At 36.2% G+C, this 20851-nt stretch overlaps 1 protein-coding gene across 3 annotated transcripts in view; it reads right to left on the reverse strand.

The window, feature by feature from the left end:
- LUZP2 (leucine zipper protein 2) overlaps nt 1–20851 on the reverse strand; it is a 517618-nt gene that overhangs the window by 111517 nt on the left and 385250 nt on the right. For all 3 annotated transcript variants that reach the window (XM_015103087.4, XM_042237695.2, XM_012102275.5), the window contains exon 7: nt 13220–13282. In XM_015103087.4, coding sequence (XP_014958573.1) covers nt 13220–13282 — 63 coding nt within the window. The remainder of the gene's footprint in view (nt 1–13219; nt 13283–20851) is intronic.

The following is a 20851-nucleotide window of genomic DNA, read 5'->3' on the forward strand; positions in this document are numbered from 1 at the left end:
ATATATTCTGGAGACTACAAAGTATGAAGGTTTGAGTTGAAAAGTTATGACATAATTCTTGAATGCGACTAAGAATATATATTTAACTTATATGAAGAGTACATCATGAGAAACACTGGGCTGGAAGAAGCACAAGCTGGAATTAAGATTCCCGGTAGAAATATCAATAACCTCAGATAAGCAGATGACTACACCCTTATGGCAGAAAGTGAAGAGGAACTAAAGAGCCTCTTGATAAAGTGAAAGAGGATAGTGAAAAAGTTGGCTTAAAGCTCAACATTCAGAAAACAAAGATTATGGCATCTGGTCCCATCACTTTATGGGAAATAGATGGGGAAACAATGTCAGATTTTATTTTGGGGGGTTCCAAAATCACTGCAGATGGCGATTGCAGCCATGAAATTAAAAGACACTTACTACTTGGAAGGAAAGTTATGACCAACCTAGATAGCATATTCAAAAGCAGAGACATTACTTTGCCAACAAAGGTCCATCTAGTCAAGGCTATGGTTTTTCCAGTAGTCATATATGGATGTGATAGTTGGACTGTCAAGAAAGCTGAGCTCCGAAGAATTGATGCTTTTGAACTGTGGTGTTGGAGAAGACTTTTGAGAGTCCCTCGGACTGCAAGGAGATCCAACCAGTCCATTCTAAAGGAAATGAGTCCTGGGTGTTCATTGGAAGGATGGATGCTAAAGCTGAAACTCCAGTACTTTGGCTACCTCATGTGAAGAGTTGACTCATTGGAAAAGACTCTGATGCTGGGAGGGATTAGGGGCAGGAGGAGAAGGGGACGACAGAGGATGAGATGGCTGGATGGCATCACTGACTCGATGGACATGAGTTTGAGTGAACTCTGGGAGTTGGTGATGGACAGGGAGGCCTGGCGTGCTGTAATTCATGGGGTCGCAAAGAGTCAGAAATGACTGAGAAACTGAACTGAACTGAAGAACAGTATCTGTTTAGACTCTGAAAACGTGATCTGGTATTATCTTAAAAAATATATTTCCCTCTAGAAATAAAAGACAAAAACAATCATTGATAATGGAATGGTTGCAAGAAATTTTATAGAATTTCATATACAATCTCATTTGATCCTATTAAATAACGTTGAAGTGTGTGTATTGATCTTATCCACAGTTTACTGACAGGATTAATACCTAACAAGGTTATGCGACTAATTAACCTTAATTTCCAGGCAAGAGAAAGATGCTTCCCTGATAGTTCAGTTGGTAAAGAATCCGCATGCAGTGCAGGAGACCCCGGTTTGATTCCTGGGTTGGGAAGATACCCTGGCGAAGGGATAGGCTACCCACTCCAGTATTCTTGGGCTTCCCTTGTGGCTCAGCTGGTAAAGAATCTGCCTGCAATGTGGGAGACTTGGCTTTGATCCCTGAGTTGGGAAGATCCCCTGGGAAAAGTAAAGGCTACCCACTGCAGTATTCTGGCCTGCAGAATTCCATGGACTGTATATTCCATGGGGCTGCCAAGAGTCAGACACAACTGAGCGACTTTCACTTTCAAAGGAAAGAAATCATAAAGAATACAGATCCCCTGACTGCAAGCACATACTATTTTTGTCACATCAAGCTACATTCACTAAGGAAGAAGAAATAGACAAAATAAATATTCAGAAGATGATGCTTAGGGTTGACATAAGTAAGACTTTTTACACATGGATTAGTCAAAATTGTAAACTAGTCTTAGCTGTGCTATTTTCTCTTTCTCTTGTAGCCTGCAAAGCACTCTTAGGCCCCATAGTAAGTGTTTCTTAATTGTGCCAAGTTTTATCTAACTTGCTGCAAGAAGCACTGAATAAGCTAAAAGATTTCACCCCAAATATTATATAATCATAGAGTTTCTACACATATATATCCCATATGGATTTTTCCAGCCTCAGGGAATTTTCATACTCTACTTCTAGAGGAGTGGAGTAGCAATGGTTGGGGCAGGATGGGAGGATATGCTAATCATGATTTCACAAAAAAGAAGATTATTGGTGGTTGCTGGAGGCAGTGGATGGGAGGTGGATGAAATAGGTAAAGGGGGCCAAATGGTACAAACTCCCAGTCATAAAAGTTATGGGGTTGCAATGCACAGCATGGTGACTATAGTTAGTGATACTGAATTGCATATTTAAAAGTTGTTAGGAGAATAAATCTTCCTTAAAAGATCTTATCACACACACAACTGCAATTATTTATGGTGATGAATATATACTAAACTTACTCTGCTGATCACTTTGTGGCATATACAAATATCCGATCACTATGCTGTACTCCTGAAACCAACATACTGTCATTTGTCAAGTATACCTCAAAAAGAAAAAAGGAAGAGATTACGTGATTGGGAAGAAAACTGAAAAATGTGTGCTAGTGACTGTAAATGTTGGCTTCTGATGACGTAGCATGGATTCTGAGCATTGAAATGAGTTTCGTTGCCTACTCAAATAATGCACCCCATTTCACCTTCCCAGGTTATTTCATCACTAGCAGTAAACTGAGTTCTACTCTTGGTTAAGAAACCACAAATATTTTTCAGACTGAGAAACAATTACATCACATAATTAAATTCTCCTTCTGAAGGCCTCTTAGTGGTGAGGGAGTGAAGAATAGAAAGGGCAAATAGAGACAAAGAATAAGGAAGAAACCACAAGAGGAGACTGTGGGGGGAAAATACATTACTTTTTAGAATGATTTTGGCGTCTCTGTGGGAATCAGGTGTATAAAAAAACTATACTTGAGTGTGAGAAGGGGATTCTTCAATAATCAGAATTCTGTAAGAAGGAAAACGCCTGCTTTGGAATGTTGTGAACCTTAATCACTGAATATTTACAACCAGAGTCAATGCCTCTAGGGATGTGTATGTGCGCTAAGTTGTGTCTGACTCTCTGTGACCTCATGGACTACAGCCTACCAGACTCCTCTGTCCATGGAATTTTTCCAGGCAAGAATATTAGAGTGGGTGGCCATTTCCTCCTCCAGGAGATCTTCCCAACCCAGGGATCGAACCCTTGTCTCCCCCATTGCAGGGAATCATGACATTAGGGATAATAGCCAATACTGGGCAAGAACTGGAGTTTGGTGTGTTACAGGATCCTTCTAATGTGAAGGTTCTATATTGCTGAAAATTTATGTAACAAGTTAATCTGATGTGTTTTTCAAATGGGGTTTGTTAAGTTAGAATGACAATAGCAGGGAAGAAGATACGGAAGAAGACTCCCAGTATGCACTGCTAACAGATTCTGCTCTTGCCTTCATAAGCAGCATATTCCTTTTATAAACTATGAACTTTACGGAGAATTTTCCTATTTAAAATGATTCTAAATTGCTTCTGTTGCAGCAGCTTTCCATTCAATTACTTTCAGAGTAACTGCTTTCTTCTTTTTTATTATGCGTAGTTTAAGAAACATTCTAGTAACTGAGTAACAGCAGTGAAATGAAATGGAATGGAACGAAAAGTTAGGTTCACAAATGCGCTTCTTAAATGTCTCCTGCCAAGACAAAGGAGAACATCTAAATGTGTTACCAAAAGTAGTACTCAAAAGAGAACAAAAATCTGCCCTTGTTTTCTAAAATTATGGTTGGCATCACCATTAAGATAAAGGATATAGAAAACAAGGCATTTAAAAACTGTATGATGCATGAAATTGCTGTGTGTTTTCTTCATTGTTCTCTTCATTTTATATTCAAAATAAAGAATTATGTTTAGCACAGATAGTATTGTAATTGCTTTCTATTTTAATTAGAGATGAAAAGCTATCTGAGGATGGCACATGTCCCTGAGCAGTATGCCTAATGCTCAAATTGACTCTATGAAAGGTTATAATTGCTAATCTATAATTTCAGAATTTAAGACAACTTCTGATCAGAAGCACATGTTGAACTTTTAGAGTACTCAGAAGAAACTGATGTCTCTCACTGGGAAAGAAAAAGTTTAAATGTACTTAAAATAGAAGCATTTAGGACCTAAAGAAAGGAGTGCAGCAATTGCTGACTGTTGTGCCTAGAACTGAAATAGCAGTCCCCCTGTCAAATGCCACCAAAAAAGGTGATTTTTCCCAAAGGTCTCATGATGGTGTCACTGTTCTATATGTGATCCAAGCAGGGACCTGTGCCAAGTCAGCTGAACCTAGCAAAGACTGAGGGCCACTCACAGTGGGAGGACAGTTTGATAAACCCAGATATATATGCAAAATTATGGATAGAAGAAGAATGGGTAGCAAAGGTCAGCAGTTCAAGGCTCATTCTAATATCTTAGACCCAAGAAGAAATGTTCTAGGGCTGGTCTAAAGTTCATTGTACTCACTTTGAATTTTTGCAGAAAGATTCACACTTATGCCTTATTCCCTAAATTCCTTAGCCTTTAGACCTTTTCTGTACAAAGACTTTGCAACACGTAATGGTTGTCCGTTTGCTACAATGGTAGGGCAACAGTGAGCAAATATTGCAGAGTCTCTTTCTAGAAACTGGAGACTGGCTACATGCAAAATAGTTAGAGCTCATTCAGGGATGGCAGATAGATACCAACTGTGACTAACTTTTAGGAGTTGCTTGGAATGAGAATGATGCCCAGACTAGATCTAAGCTCAGTGGAAAAGAACCCCATGAATCATTAGCAAGGGAAAAGATAGGCAGGCCCAGGGTATGGGGCGGGGACACACAAAGAGAGTCACTTTTTAAAATGTATTTACAGTACCTGGCTTAAGTCACTTAACGTGTTTTATTTTCCTATGTAAATTTTTTTCAAATTATGAATTAATGATAAAACATGATTAAAGTGGTAAAATTTAAAAATGTTAAAGTTATAAACATTTTATGAAAATAGTTTCTAACAGAATCATCAACCTGGCAGTTATAGAATACACCTGAGTTTTCTAATAAGTGAACAGAGTAAGAAAGAAAACACAGAAACTTGGAATAAGCACAGTATTCTCAATAACAGCCAGAGATGGCTCTGCTTATCACTGCCTAAACATGCTTAACATGGTAGAAGGTGAGGGCCAGGATGTAAAGCAATGGTTCCTAAATGGTTAAATTTTGGATATGTATAGATCATTTGATAATCTGATAAATTATATAAGCTCCTCTCCAAGAGAAATGCCATATGCAACTCTATAAGAATTATGAAAAAATTCTGAGGAATCAATATCGTCCTGAAATTCATCCACTGACTTTAAATCCCTTTGAAGTGTGAAGGAATCTTGGTCCAATGGAAAAAACTCACTTTGCTCAGTTCCTGACAGATAATGCATTCTCAACCAATGATTTTAGAGGACTGAATGAACTTGAAGTCTGGAACTTAGACTGAAGTTCTATAATCACAGAAGAAGTCACTTTATAAAGTTCTGCATTGGCTTCTTTTAAAGACCTGCACTTTTAGTGACTTTCAGTATTTGGAATATTTTCTACATTTTTGGAGAAAAATTAAAGTTTAGTAGACTTAAATTTGATATGACTTCTGCTAAGAAACATGCATATATTTAAAACATTTAAAACATGCATATATATTCCATTATCTGGTGAATAATAAGAAAATAAGTCAGGCTAGTTGGTTTTATGTTTTAAAGCATGGGGGAGGAGCAAGTCTGAAAAGTTGGGTTGATTTGGGCAAGGTCAATTAAATTTCTCCCTTTTTTTAAATCACAGAATATACTTTTAAAACAATACTACAGTTTTAAAAACTAGTAGAGTAGATAATAAGAATATAGGGAGTTAGAAAAGAATCTGCTGTTTCAAGCAATTGCCAATTCTAAACTGAAACCATTTTTATAATAATAATCCTTATATTTTCAAGCAAATGCATTGAATATTAGTTTCTGACAGATTATTTTTATGTTGACAAGTTATATTTCCATCTATGCATATTTGTTCTTTTAATGCTTTTAAAATTTAAAATATTTCTTACTTGGAGGGTAATTGCTTTACAATGTTGTGTTGGTTTCTGTCTTGCAATAAAGCAAATCAGTCATAATTATATATATATATCTCCTTGCTTTTGAGCCCCCCTCCCCCACATACCACCCTTCCAGGTTGTCACAGAGTGCCTAAGCTCCTTGGGTTATACAGCAACTTCCCACTATTTATTTATTTTATACATGTTTATATTATATGTCAGTGCTAATTTCTTAAATTTGTACCATCCTCTCCTTCCCCCATTTTGTCCACAAGTCTGTTTTCTATGTGCCCTTTTAATCTTTGAGTATAGTAGAAAGTATTTCTGAAAAGTATAATCTATAAATCCCCCCAAGAATCAAAGCAGAAATGTAACTGTGAAAAATGTGACATAGTAGAGTCACAGGACTTAGATTAGAATAACACTCTGCCACTTACTAGTTCTATTATTTCGGACAAGTCTTTTACCTTCTCTTGGTCTTGTTTTTCTGATACACGATAAGGTGACAGCATCACATACCCTGAGTGATCACAGACTTATTTTGAGGCGTGAATGGATGGCATCACCAACTCAATGGACATGGGTTTGGGTGAACTCTGGGAGCTGGTGATGGACAGGGAGGCCTGGCGTGCTGCGGTTCATGGGGTCACAAAGAGTCGGACACGACTGAGCGACTGAACTGAACTGAGGAAACATTAATGTAAATTGTTTTGAAATGACCAAAATGACAACAACAAAAAGTAAGTATTGATAAATGAAATTAAATGGATTACATTTCAAAGTAAATGTTTAAATTGCCCAGAAATCATTTTTATGGCAAATTAAAATAGTAATTTTCATTTTATAATTTCTCAAGGTTTTTTATTGCTTTATTGTATGTATTACTTAATTACTGCAATGAACTGAACTGTCTCCCCTAAACTCATGTTGAAAGCCTACCCCTCAATGTGACTATACTTGAAGATTGGACCTATAAGGAGGTCATTAAGGTTAAATGAGGTCATATGGGTGGGACCTTGATATTGTAGGATTAGTGTCCTTGTAAGGAGAGACACCAGAGAGCTTGTTAGCTCTCCTTCTGTCAGACTTATCCCAGATTTTCCAGCCTTTAGACTGTGAGAAAATAAATTTCTGTTCTTAAGCCACCGGGTCCATGGTACTTTTTACGTCAGCCTCAGCAGACCAACATATTTACTTAAGCGTTAAGTCCTTCAGTTGTGTTCAACTCTTTGTGAACCCACGGACTGTAGCCCACCAGGATCCTCTGTCCATGAGATTCTCCAGGCAAGAATACTAGAGTGGGCAGTCATTCCCTTCTCCAGGACATCCTCCTGACCCACGGATCAGACCTGAGTCTCTTGCATTGCAGGTAGATTCTTTACTGTCTTACCACCAGAAGCCTCTTTCATTTATTCTAGTTTCCTTAATGAGAATGCCCAGGTCTCTGGATAGGTCTATAAAAGCCTTAAACACATTTTTTTTTTTCTTAATACACTGATGGGATAGGGAACTATGGTTAACAATGGGGTATTGCATCATTCAGCACTGCTGAGAGTAGATCTAAATCACTCTCTTATACACCCAGAAAAACTGTTAACTATATGAGGTGAAGGATGTTAGTTATTTTAATCTTGGTAATCACCCCACACTGTATATGTATATCAAATCACCATGTTGTATCCTTTAAATATATGTGATTATTTTTGTCAGCTATCCTCCATTCAAGTTAAAAATCCAAATCCAAAAATAATGTGTGTCAGGTATCAATGCATTAAATTTTTTCAATAACTTTAGTGAATTACTTTATAGTTGGATATGTGTTCAATAAAAACTATACCTTAAGTTAAAAATAAAACATTTTCCATCAAAGCATAACTTAAAATTGTAATACACATTTTTTGCCATAATACACAGTCTTAAAACTTTTCATTTTATGTTGTAGTATAGTTGATTAACAATGTTGTGTTAGTTTCAGGTATACATCAAAGTGATTCAGTTATACATATACATGTATCTATTGTTTTTCAAATTCTTTTCCCATTTAGGTTGTTAACTAATATTGAGCAGAGTTCCCTGTGCTAATAATCAACAGAAGGTCCCTGTTGGTTATCCATTTGAAATATAGCAGTGTGTGCATGTCAATTCCAAACTCCCTATCTCTTCCCTCCCTCCTCTTCTACCCGGTAACCTCAAGTGTGTTCTGTAAGTCTGTTTCTATTTTGTAAATAAAAGATACCTTTATAAATTATGTAAAAAAGCAGAATATATATAATCTATATATTATGATTATTAACATGTACATACATTAATCACAAAGCAGATATGCCTAATACAAAAGGAACTAAATAGCGATACAAAAAGAATATAGTATACAAATACTAAGTTAGAAAAAGTGAAAAAGAAAATAATTGTTAACTATTTTATAAACCCTATAGTACATATAGAAATTGAATATTAAAAAAAATGACACAGCACCTTTGGTTTGGGCTACTTAAAAAAATTCTTTCTTAAAATAATATTTATTTATTTAAATAAAAATTTCAAAATATTGAGTATGTTCCAAGTAATGGGTTTTAAGTGTTTTGGGTTTTTGTTTGTTTGGCCTTATACATTTAGACATGTTTTGAAATTTTTCTATAATAAGAAAATAATACTATCAAAATTTTAAAAATAGATATATGTAAAAGTAAAACAGAATAGCACAATGGAGTGTGGGTATTCCAGAGAATATCAACTCCAAATTGAATTAAGGAGGATAAAAAGTACTCAAGTCCTGGACAAATAATCCTCACTTCCTTCCTTAGTATAGAATGTTTACTGCTACTGGCTGCCTTCCTCAATCAAAAGCCAGCCCTCAAACATTAATAAGGACACTGAATTTATCAACCTGCCTTGCAACTGTCATCACATTCCATTATTCTTAAAATTCATGTGCTTTAGTAGTAAGCACTGCTCCTTCAAATACTATCTTCACTAAAAACCATCAAATCTATTCAAAATTGAATAGATGCTCAGGAAACTACTTTCAGGGAAATAAAATATTCTACTACTTATCTCAAGATTCAGCAAGTTATTACCCAAAATATTTTGTGGACTCATTTGAATAAGTGCATAGATAGGTTCTGATCACAAAATTATAATGTTCCTACTATCTACTGCCCTGGCCTATATATTCATGTGCATGTACATATGTATGTATATTTTCATTAATTCAATTAACATGTTTATACAATATCTAAAATGTACACTGTTGATATAAAAGTAAGCAAATAAGATGATATAAATGTAAGCTGTCTCAAGATGAGTGAATGAGTACATTACGGCAGAAATTGTCTGGGTGGTTCTCGATTAATAATTAGGTTTCTTTACTTCTAAAAGAAGCAATTTTTCATAGTAGAAGTTGAAAACACTGAAGTCTCACTTTTATACACAGATGCACACCCAAGTTTGGGGAGACTTCTTAAAAATGTACTTCCTTTATAAAAATTATGACACTTAAGGACAAACGTTTCCCCCACACCCTTTCTCTGACTCTGTACACAGTCACATAGATCTTTAGACACTATCATTGTACAATGAGGAATTAAAGTTTAGAACAAGTCAGTTATCATGATATGAAAATGTCTGAAATACGGACAAACAATTCTGGGTCCTTGCTGACATAGTTTAGGTACTAAATAAGTTAATTTAGCTAAAAAATTGCCATGCTTCTAGACCTCCTGCTATTGGATGTAAAAAAAATCTAGAGATTAAATTGTTTGGGAAGAGAATAGGGGATGACATTCTAATTTATGCAACTTCATGGTCTATTCATACACAATTCACCTGATTTCATATATAAGTGTTCTTCTCAAGTTGACATAAAATAATAAGGTTTACAAATAATGTCTCACATTTTCAACCAATCCTGATTTGGATAATTTCTGAAAGTTGATAAATTACTAATCTATATTTGAAAAAAGTGAAGCTGTTAGTCACTCAGTCATGCCTAACTCTTTGCAACCCTATGGACTGTAAACTGCCAGGCTCCTCTGTCCATGGAATTCTCCAGGCAAGAATACTGGAGTGGGTAGCCATTCCCTTCTCCAGGGAGTCTCTCTGACCCACAGATTGAGCCTGGGTCCCCTGCATTGTAGTCAGATTCTTTACAGTCTGAGTCACCAGGGAAGCCCAAAGAGCTGTCATAGAACAAAGAAGTAAATCATGGAAAGTTATTGGATCTCCTTATTCTTTTCTCCAAACTTTTCTATTATAACTCTTCAATTTGAGAATGGATATTCAACAAATTTTAAAAGCCTCATATGATCTTCTATCTTTACATAAATCTCCCAGCCTAATACTCCAAACTTATCAGCTCTAGGGAGCCTGGGATTCTTTTCTTATATTCCTAATCTTATTATGACAAGCAAATCAAAGAACTAGACATTTCTTTGCAAATATGAACACGCACACACAGTTGTTTTGTTTTGTTTTTCCAATTTCAATTATTTGTTGTTGATGACTGCAAGAAGCTAAAGCTGAGCTGAATGTAACAGTCAAGATACCCTGAGCGCGAGTCTCAGAACATAGGCAAAACACTCTCAGACATAAATCACGGCAGGATCCTCTAGACCCACCTCCCAGAATACTGGAAATAAAAGCAAAAATAAACAAATGGGACCTAATTAAAATTAAAAGCTTCTGCACAACAAAGGAAACTATTAAGCAAGGTGAAAAGACAGCCTTCAGAATGGGAGAAAACAATAGCAAATGAAGCAACTGACAAACAACTAATCTCAAAAATATACAAGCAACTTATGCAGCTCAATTCCAGAAAAATAAATGACCCAATCAAAAAGTGGGCCAAAGAACTAAATAGACATTTCTCCAAAGAAGACATACGGATGGCTAACAAACATGAAAAGATGTTCAACATACTCATTATCAGAGAAATGCAAATCAAAACCACAATGAGGTACCATTTCACGCCAGTCAGAATGGCTGTGATCCAAAAGTATACAAGCAATAAATGCTGGAGAGGGTGTGGAGAACAGGGAACCCTCTTACACTGTTGGTGGGAATGCAACCTAGTACAGCCACTATGGAGAACAGTGTGGAGATTCCTTAAAAAACTGGAAATAGACCTGCCTTATGACCTAGCAATCCCACCGCTGGGCATACATATCGAGGAAACCAGAATTGAAAGAGACACGTGTACCCCAATGTTCATCGCAGCACTGTTTATAATAGCCAGGACATGGAAGCAACCTAGATGTCCGTCAGCAGATGAATGGATAAGAAAGCTGTGGTACATGTACACAATGGAGTATTACTTAGCCATTAAAAAGAATGCATTTGAATCCGTTCTAATGAGGTAGATGAAACTGGAGCCGATTATACAGAGTGAAGTAAACCAGAAAGAAAAACACCAATACAGTATACTAACGCATACATATGGAATTTAGAAAGACGGTAACGATAACCCTGTATGCAAGACAGCAAAAGAGACACAGATGTATAGAACAGTCTTTTGAGACTCTATGAGAGAGGGCGAGGGTGGGATGATTTGGGAGAATGGCATTGAAACATGTATAATATCATATAAGAAATGAATCGCCAGTCCAGGTTCAATGCAGGATACAGGATGCTTGGGGCTGATGCACTGGGATGACCCAGAGGGATGGTATGGGCAGGGAGGAGGGAGGGGGGTTCAGGATGGGGAACAAGTGTACACCCGTGGCAGATTCATGCTGATGTATGGCAAAACCAATACAATATTGTAAAGCAATTAGCCTACAATTAAAATAAATTTAAATTAAAAAAAAAGAAAGATTGAAGGTACACAGGAAAACATTAATACCTTGGATTTTCTACTTTTATCTATCATATACAATGAGCAGAGGGCTGAGAGTCAGAGAGCATTCATGAGAATTAATTCACATTTTCCTTGGTGTGCTAAAGAACATTTTGTTATAAAAGAGGTTAAAGGAATGACAGGAAGCATGTTTATGAATGACTAAATGGTAAAATATTCCCAGATTCATGACTTGCATGGAATAAGAATTTAATAAATATTGGTTCTCATGATAGGAACACCTTTGCATGACTCTAATCCCAAAGTAAATGTGTCAGAGAAAAGTGAGAAGTTATTTTTTACTGTTTTCATGAGAAAAACTAAAGAATTTTCCAAACACTAAATTACATGAAGAATTATCTCAAATTAAACCTATAGATTGAACTGATCACTGTCATGGAAACATTTTTGAAAAACAGATATTACACATAAATTAATTTACATTTACTTATTAAACAAAGTATTATTCCTAGTACTAAAAGCCTAATATTCTATTGTTCTACTGCATTTGGGAATGAAGGTGTACCACAAGCACAATTAAAGGCTCAGCTTCTCTGCTCAAGGGAGATAAAAGGAAGTATCTGTATTAGTTTCTTCTTGCTGCTATAACAAACTACTTTGATCTCAGTGACTTAAACAACACAACTAATTCTCTTAAGAATTTGCAAAGTTGGAAGTTTGAAAGGAATTTTACGGAGCAACATCAATGTGTTGAAAGGGCTGTTTATCCCAGAGGCTATGTGGAAAAATCTTTTGCATTGTCTTTCCTTCTTCAACTTCTCCAAAGGTTACATAATTTTTTTTTTCACTTAAGCCATCCTGTATTACTCTTATTAAAAATGTGTGCAGAATACTCAGGATTTATCTAGATAACTTAGGATAATCTTCCTACCTCAAGATCCTTAACTTAAGGACATCTGCAAAGTCCCTTTTGCCATAAAATATCACATTCATGGGTTCTAGGGATTAGCAAGTAGATATATTTGGGAGGCATTAGTCAGTTAACCATAATCATAGTGTGTGATAGATGTCTACCTACAGTCTTGGAAAGTATAAATAATGAAAATCAATCAACCATGATTAAATATGAAGATTATAATAAAAAGACTAATGCAGGGATCTCTGAAAGTCAAGAATATAGGTCGCCAGTGAACCTGATCTCTCGAAAATTGTTCAAAATATGCTCACTGTAATGTAAGCATTCTGAAAGGCAGTATTCCTCAATGTTGAATTAAAGTAATTGAAGTTTACAAAGAGACTTTAAACACCTTGAAATGAAGTCTGCCTTTGATTAAGAATGTACCCAGGAAGCCATATCTATATTTATCTCCATTAATTAAGTAGGCAATAAAATGAAAGCACCTTCAATTCAGTCAAATATAACTCTAATTCCTGTGAAAACCTGGAAATTAAATTTAAGCTAAATAGTATTATAGATAAGTCTAGGTATTGAACCAGTCAGTTGCAGGAAGTAGGGAGAAAGATGCTTACCTTAAATAATAAATCCTTCTTCCCATAACGAAGTTCCTTCAGCTGGGATTGAACTTTTTTTGACTGTAAGAACAAAAACATGAATTAGAGACTTAATTTCATTTACATTTTCAAATGTCAAGATTAAAATTCCTTTAACTGCACAAGAATGAACTTTGCAGCCAAACAAACAACAAAAAAAAGAGTTCAATTAGTCTAGAAGTGAAAGAGAAAAGCTTAATTTCTGCTTTGGGAGTCAGACATCCAGCTATTCTAGGCAGGAAGAAAAAACCGAAACCTGTTCAAAAAACTGTACTGTTTAAAAGGTAATATTTAAAGAAAGTGGCTTATTGTTCTTCTCTTCAACCCTCCCCTGCAAAATTCACACACACAGAATGAATCACCTAAGCACACCCACTGAAAGATGAACTCCCAATATGCTACTGGAGATCAATGGAGAAATAACTCCAGAAAGAATGAAGAGACGGACCCAAAGAAAAAACAACACTGAGATGTTGATGTGACTGGTGGTGGAAGTAAAAAGTCTGATGCTCTAAGAACAATATTACATAGAAACCTGGAATGTTAGGTCCATGAATCAAGGTAAATTGGAATTGGTCAAACAGGAGATGGCAAGAGTGAACATCAACACTTTCGGAACCAGTGAACTAAAATGGAGAGGAACAGGAGAATTTAAATCAGGTGACCATTATATCTATTACTGTGGGCAAGAATCCCTTATAAGAAATGGAGTAACTTTCATAGTCAACAAGAGAGTCCAAAATTCAGTTCTTGGATGCAGTCTCAAAAATGACAGAAATCTCTGTTGGTTTCCAAGGTAAACCATTCAATAATACAGTAAGACAAGTCTATGCCCCGATCAGTAATGCTGAAGAAGCTGAAGTCGAACAGTTCTATAAGGACTTACAAGACCTTCTAGAACTAATACGCAAAAAAGATCTCCTTTTCATTATAGGGGACTGGAATGCAAAAGTAGGAAGTCAAGAGATACCTGGAGTAACAGGCAAACTTGGCCTGAAGTACAAAATGAAGCAGGGCAAAGGCAAACAGTTTTGCCAAGAAAACACACTGGTCATAGCAAACACCTTCTTCCAAAAACACAAGAGAAGACTCTACGCATGGACATCACCAGATGGTCAATACTGAAATCAGATTGATTATATTCTTTGCAGTCAAAGATGGAAGCACTATATAGTCAGCAAAAACAAGACCAGGAGCTGACTGTGGTTCAGATCATAAACTCCCTACTGCCAAATTCAGACTTAAATTGAAGAAAGTAGGGAAAACCACTAGACCACTCAGGTATGACCTAAATAAAATCTCTTACGATTATACAGTGAAACTGAGAAATAGATTCAAGGGTTTAGATATGATAGACAGAGCACCTGAAGAACTATGGATGGAGGTGGAGACATTGTACAAGAGGCAGAGATCAAGACCATCCCCAAGAAAAAGAAATGCAAAAAGGTAAAATGGTTGTCTGAGGAGGACTTACAAATAGTTGAGAAAAGAAGAGAAGCTAAAGGCAAAGGAGAAAAGGAAAGATATACCTATTTGAACGCAGAGTTCCAAAGAATAGCAAGGACAGATAAGAAAGCCTTCCTCAGGGATCAGTGCAAAGAAATAGAGGAAAACAATAGAAGGGGAAAGACTAGAGATCTCTTCATGAAAATTAGAGATACCAAGGGAACACTTCATGCAAAGATGGGCAAAATAAGTGACAGAAATGGTAGGGACCTAACAGAAGCAGAAGATATTAAGAAGAGGTGGTAAGAATACACAGAAGAACTATACAAAAAAGGTCTTCATAACCCAGGTAACCATGATGGTATGATCACCCACATAGTGCCAGACATCCTGGAATGTGAAGAAATGAACCTTAGGAAGCATCACTATGAAAAAAGCTAGTGAAGGTGACAGAATTTCAGTTGAACTATTTCAAATTCTAAAAGATGCTGCTGTAAAAGTGCTACACTCAATAATACCTGCAAATTTGGAAAACTCAGCAGTGGCCACAGGACTGGAAAACATCAGTTTTCATTCCAATCACAAAGAAAAGCAATGCGAAAGATTGTTCAAACTACCACACAATTGCACTCATCTCACACACTATCAAAGCAATGCTCAAAATTCTCCAAGCCAAGCTTCAACATAAGATGATCCATAAAATTCCAGATGTTTAAGCTGGATTTGGAAAAGGCAGAGGAACCAGAGATCAAACTGCCAACATCCGTTGGATCATCAAGAAAGCAAGAAAATTCCAGAAAAATATCTACTTCTGCTCTATTGACTACACCAAAGCCTTTGACTGTGTGGATCACAACAAACTGTGGAAAAGTCTTCAAGAGATGGGAATACCAGCCCACCTGACCTCCTGAGAAATCTGTGTGAAGGTCAAGAAGTAACAGTTGGAACTGGACATGAAACAGTGAACTGGTTCCAATTGGGAAGGAGCATGTCAAGGCTATATACTGTCACTCTGCTTATTTAACTTATATGCAGAGTACATCATGCAAAATGCCAGGCTGGATGAAGCACAAGCTGGAATCAAGATTGCTGGGAGAAATATTAATAACCTCAAATATGCAGATGACACCACCCTTATGGCAGAAAGTGAAGAAGAAGTAAAGAGCCTCTTGATGAAAGTGAAAGAGCAGAGTGAAAAAGTTGGCTTAAAACTCAACATTCAGAAAACTAAGATCATAGCATCTGGCTCCATCACTTCATGGCAAATAGATGCAGAAACAATGGAAAACAGTGAAAGACTTCATTTTGGGGGCTCCAAAATCACTGCAGATGTTGACTGCAGCCATGAAATTAAAAGACACTTGCTCCTTGGAGGAAAAGCTATAAACAAACTAGACAGTATGTTAAAAAGCAGAGACATTACTTTGCCGATTAAGGTGCATCTAGTCAAAGCTAATGTTTTTCCAGTAGTGTGTATGGATGTGAGAGTTGGACTGTAAAGAAAGCTTAGTGCTGAAGAATTGATGTTTTTCAACTGTGGTATTGGAGAAGACTCTTGAGATTCCCCTGGACTGCAAGGAGATCAAGCCAGTCAGTCCTAAAGGAAATCAGTCCTGAATATTCACTGGAAGGACTGATAATGAGGCTGAAGCTCCAATACTCTGGCCACCTGATGGGAAGCACTGACTCACTGGAAAAGACCCAGATGCTGGGAAAGATTTAAGGTAGGAAGAAAAGGGGATGCCAGAGGATGAGATGGTTGGATATTATCACTGACTCAAGGGACATGAGTTTAAGCAAGCTCTGGGAGTTGGTGATGGATAGGGAAGCTTGGCATGCTGCAATCCATGGGGTCACAAAGAGTCAGACATGACTGAGACTGAACTGAACTGAGGCATATCTATACATATACCTGCAGATATGTATTGCTCAGTTTTACTGCTTATTTTTATTTTATAAATTGTTAAAGATTAAATAAACATGAATTTCATTTGACAGTCAAGTTTATATTTAGGTTATATATTGAATATAAAGGGGAGGTAGCAGGCAAATGTTTCAGGAGGTGAGGGAAGTTGCTAGAATGCTAAGAAGTTAAGGTGAACAGTGTTTGTTAAGATAATAAACAGTGTTTATTAGAATAATGCTTTTTATGAGGACTATTACAAACAAAAAAGTGTTTGTAAGAAAGACATATCTCCCAGCAGATATGTTTGTCTACTGTTTGGAAGACATTCTGGTGAGCTACAGATGGCTGATTAAGCATTCCTATTTTTCCAGAGCAGACCCAATTTCAAACATTCTAACATTAGGACCTCAATCATTTGTCTTTCTACATCTAAGATTATAGGTTCTGATTCTTCAGCAGGATTAAAAAGAATATATGCAAATAGATTATCATAGTTACATGAAGTGATATTTGAAAAATAGGTTAGTGGGAATGCAAAATGCTATAGTCATTCTGGGAAACTGGTTGATAGTTTCTTATAAAATAGACAAATTCTTTGTAGGTATTCATGCAAGAGAAATAATATATACATAAATGCTTATAGTATCTTTATCCATAAGAGTCAAAAGCTGGAAATAACCCACATGTCCCTTAAGTGGTGAATAGTAAACAAATTATCATAGATCCATGAAATGGAATACTAAAAAAGAGTGAGCCATGTTTTAAATAAAGTCTGAAATATATAACAATATGGGTGGATTTCTAATGTCTTATACTATGTAGTCACAAAAAAAAAGCTTTATTTTGTATAACACCATATATAGGATATCCTAGAAAAGACAAAAGACTAGGGATGTAAATCAGGTTACTAGTTGACATGGGCTGGGGGGAGGGGTTGATGGTAGAGATTATACAATATCAAGTGGGAGGTTTAGTTGTTTTTTTGTTTAGTCACTAAGTCTTGTCTGACTTTTTTATGACCCCATGGACTGTAGCCCACCGGGCTCCTCTGTCCAAGGGATTTCCCAGGCAAGAATACTGGCTGCTGCTGCTGCTAAGTCACTTCAGTCATGTCCGACTCTGTGCCACCCCACAGACGGCAGCCTGCCAGGCTCCTCTGTCCTTGGGATTCTCCAGGCAAGAATACTGGAGTGGGTTGCCATTTCCTTCTCCAGGGGGTCTTCCCGACTCAGGGACTGAACTCATTGTATTGCAGGCAGGTTCTCTATCACTGAGCTATGAAGGAAGCCCCTAACTTCCAAAAGAAAAGAAACAAAAGCAAAAATAAACAAATGGGACCTAATTAAACTTAAGTTTTGCACAGCAAAAGAAACCATCCATGAAATTATAAGACATGAAACGATGCTTAACACTGCTAATTATCAAGAACATGCAAATCAAAACCATAAACAGATATCACCTCACATCTGTCAGAATGGTTATCATCAAAAAGTCTACAAATAACAAATGTTGTTCAGGATGTGGAGAAGAAAGAACCCAAGTAGATGTTGCTGGTGCTTTAAGTTGGTGCGACCACTACAGAAAACAGTATGGGAGTTACTCATATGACTAAGAACACTAATTCTAAAAGATACATCTTCCTAAATGTTTATAGAAGCATTGCTTCAATAGCCAAGATATGGAAGCAACCTAAGTGTCCTTCAAAGATGAATGGATAAAAAGGATGTTGGTATAAATATATACAATGAAAGTCAGACAGAGAAAGACACAGTCTATGTTACCTCTTATATGTGGAACCAAAAAAACCTAAAACAAATAAATCCAAAAAAGAAAAAACAGACTCACAGGTATAGAGGACAAACTAGTGGTTACCAACAGGGAAGGGGTGATGGGGAGGGGCAAGGCAGGTATATAGGATTAAGATATACATGCTATCATGTATAAAATAAATTAATTATCAAGGATATATTGTATAGCACAAGCAAATATAGCCATTATTAAATAAAATATAAAACACTGAATGCCTATGTTATACACCTGAAACTAATAAAAATCAATTATACCTCAATAAAATAAGAGAATAGGATAAATCAAGTACACATTCAGTTTAGATGAAGGATTTAATACAGTCTTAATTTTTTGACTTTTTTTTTCTACTTAGCTTTCAAAATTCTGCAATGAAATGGTTGTCAAATTTTAATGTACACAAGAATTACCTGAAGGGCTTCTTAAACCACAGATTAAGTCAGTGAAACTACTCTATATGATACTGTAAGGGTGGATATATGTCATATATTTGTCAAAATCTATAGAATGTACACCACCAAGAACGAACCCTAAACTAAACTAGAGACTATGGATGATAATCATGAATCAGTGTAGTTTCATTGATTATAAAAGATTTACCATTCTGGTGGAGGATGTTGATAATGGTGGAGGTTATGCGTGGGGGGCAGGAGTATATGCGAACTCTGAACTTTCTGCTCTTTTCTGCCTAAAATGTCTCTAAAAAATAAAGCCTATTTAAAAACCAAAAAATAAAAGTAGCTGGCCATAGTACCTAGTAAATTACATGATCCTCATGGAATTACTATATCCTAGTAAACAGTGCTGATATGAAAATAATTTTTAATAAGTATATTCCACTTATATATTTGAAATATTGTACTTTTCTAAGCATTCACTGAATGCTTATAAGTCTTTCAGTTATCAAACTGCAACTGTTATTCAGTTTACTTTTATATTCAGAATGTTTCCAACCATGCAAAGTATTTTAGTTGGCAAAATGGGGCACTGTGTTATGATGGTGTTATAATTACTAACTCATCATCTAATGGTGAGAGCATCATTAGTTAGAGTAGAATCTTGAAAATGTTGTAAATGGCACACCCTTGAAAGGTTCAAATATTAGAAACTATTCTTCACAGACATTCCTTTCAGGAGCCAACTGCATTGATCTGTTGAATTAAGAAAATGAAACCTCTAGGAATTCATAAATAAGAATGCAGAAATAATATGTCCTCTAAGAAGCTAAGATGAAGAAAATATATGAGTCTTTCTTGAACTAAGGGGCTAAAAACTATAGGTAGACCGAGGTCATCATTGTTGTTTTTTCATTCCTCCGTTTGTTTCTAAACACCACATACCCCTTCTCCTAGGTCCACCTCTTTTTCATGTACATGGATGTTGTGTGAACTCTGGGAACATGTAAATTATCACAGAATATAGCTTCAATTCAGATGGTCCTTATTCAAAACAGCTTCACTTGCTTACCCTCTTAAGGGTAATATTCAGAAACTGCACACTAGATATGCCATATGCCTAGAAATTTAGCAAATATAAACTATATGAGAGTCTATTGATATCCAAATAGAAAAATACAATGGAGAAAATAAAATACATAGGCTTATATCTATATGCCATTCAGTTTGATTTTTTTCATTTATGGGGCATCAACCTTTCAATTTCAATGTATTTAACAGCTCTATTCATTTCATATATAATATTATTATAAAGACATTAGAAGTGGATAATCATATTGCATGCTAGACTCTCAATAGTGACTTACACATGTCCACCAAGGAGTATTCTCACCTTCTTTAATTAAAAAAACTCCAAATTCTGCATGAGCACATGAACACCAACCTAATGGCCTTTTCCAGGTTCCTACAAGTTAGCTAGGCTTGTGACCTAGTTCTAGCAAATAGGATACAAGGACATATGTGCCATTACTTTCTAGATAGACTCCTAAAGAGCAATGCTTGTGAGTCACAAGGTAATATTTCCTGTTCCTTCTGCTAGAAGGTGATAATATCAGGGCATAGCTTTTGAAATAAGAGGTAGCTCCATATTTAGGAGACAGTAGAAGCTGTTCACCATCTCTGTGCCTTGCTTCTAATCTGCTAGGGGGAAAGGGATAAACTTGTGTTAGACTGTTTTTGTTCTACCTAAACCTGTCTCCTCCCCCCTTCCTTTCACAAGTATCTGGTTTTCACTGAAGACTAACATGCCTGGGCCTTATCATTCACAGGCTTTTCCATCATTATAATTATTATTATTATTCTTTTGCACAATGAGTCTTTTTGTATGCTTTGAGGCTCCACTTAAGTGCAATCTCCTCTCCTTGAAGTATCACTTACTATGGCACTATTTCTACTCTCTCTTTACTGTCACTAAGGATTACTGACTGTGAGCTATGTTTCTACAACATTACAGATTCATTTGGAAGATCAGGAAAAGAAAAAATAGATTTTAATTAA

This window comes from Ovis aries, chromosome 21 (assembly GCF_016772045.2).
Source record: "Ovis aries strain OAR_USU_Benz2616 breed Rambouillet chromosome 21, ARS-UI_Ramb_v3.0, whole genome shotgun sequence".
Lineage (NCBI taxonomy): Eukaryota > Metazoa > Chordata > Mammalia > Artiodactyla > Bovidae > Ovis > Ovis aries.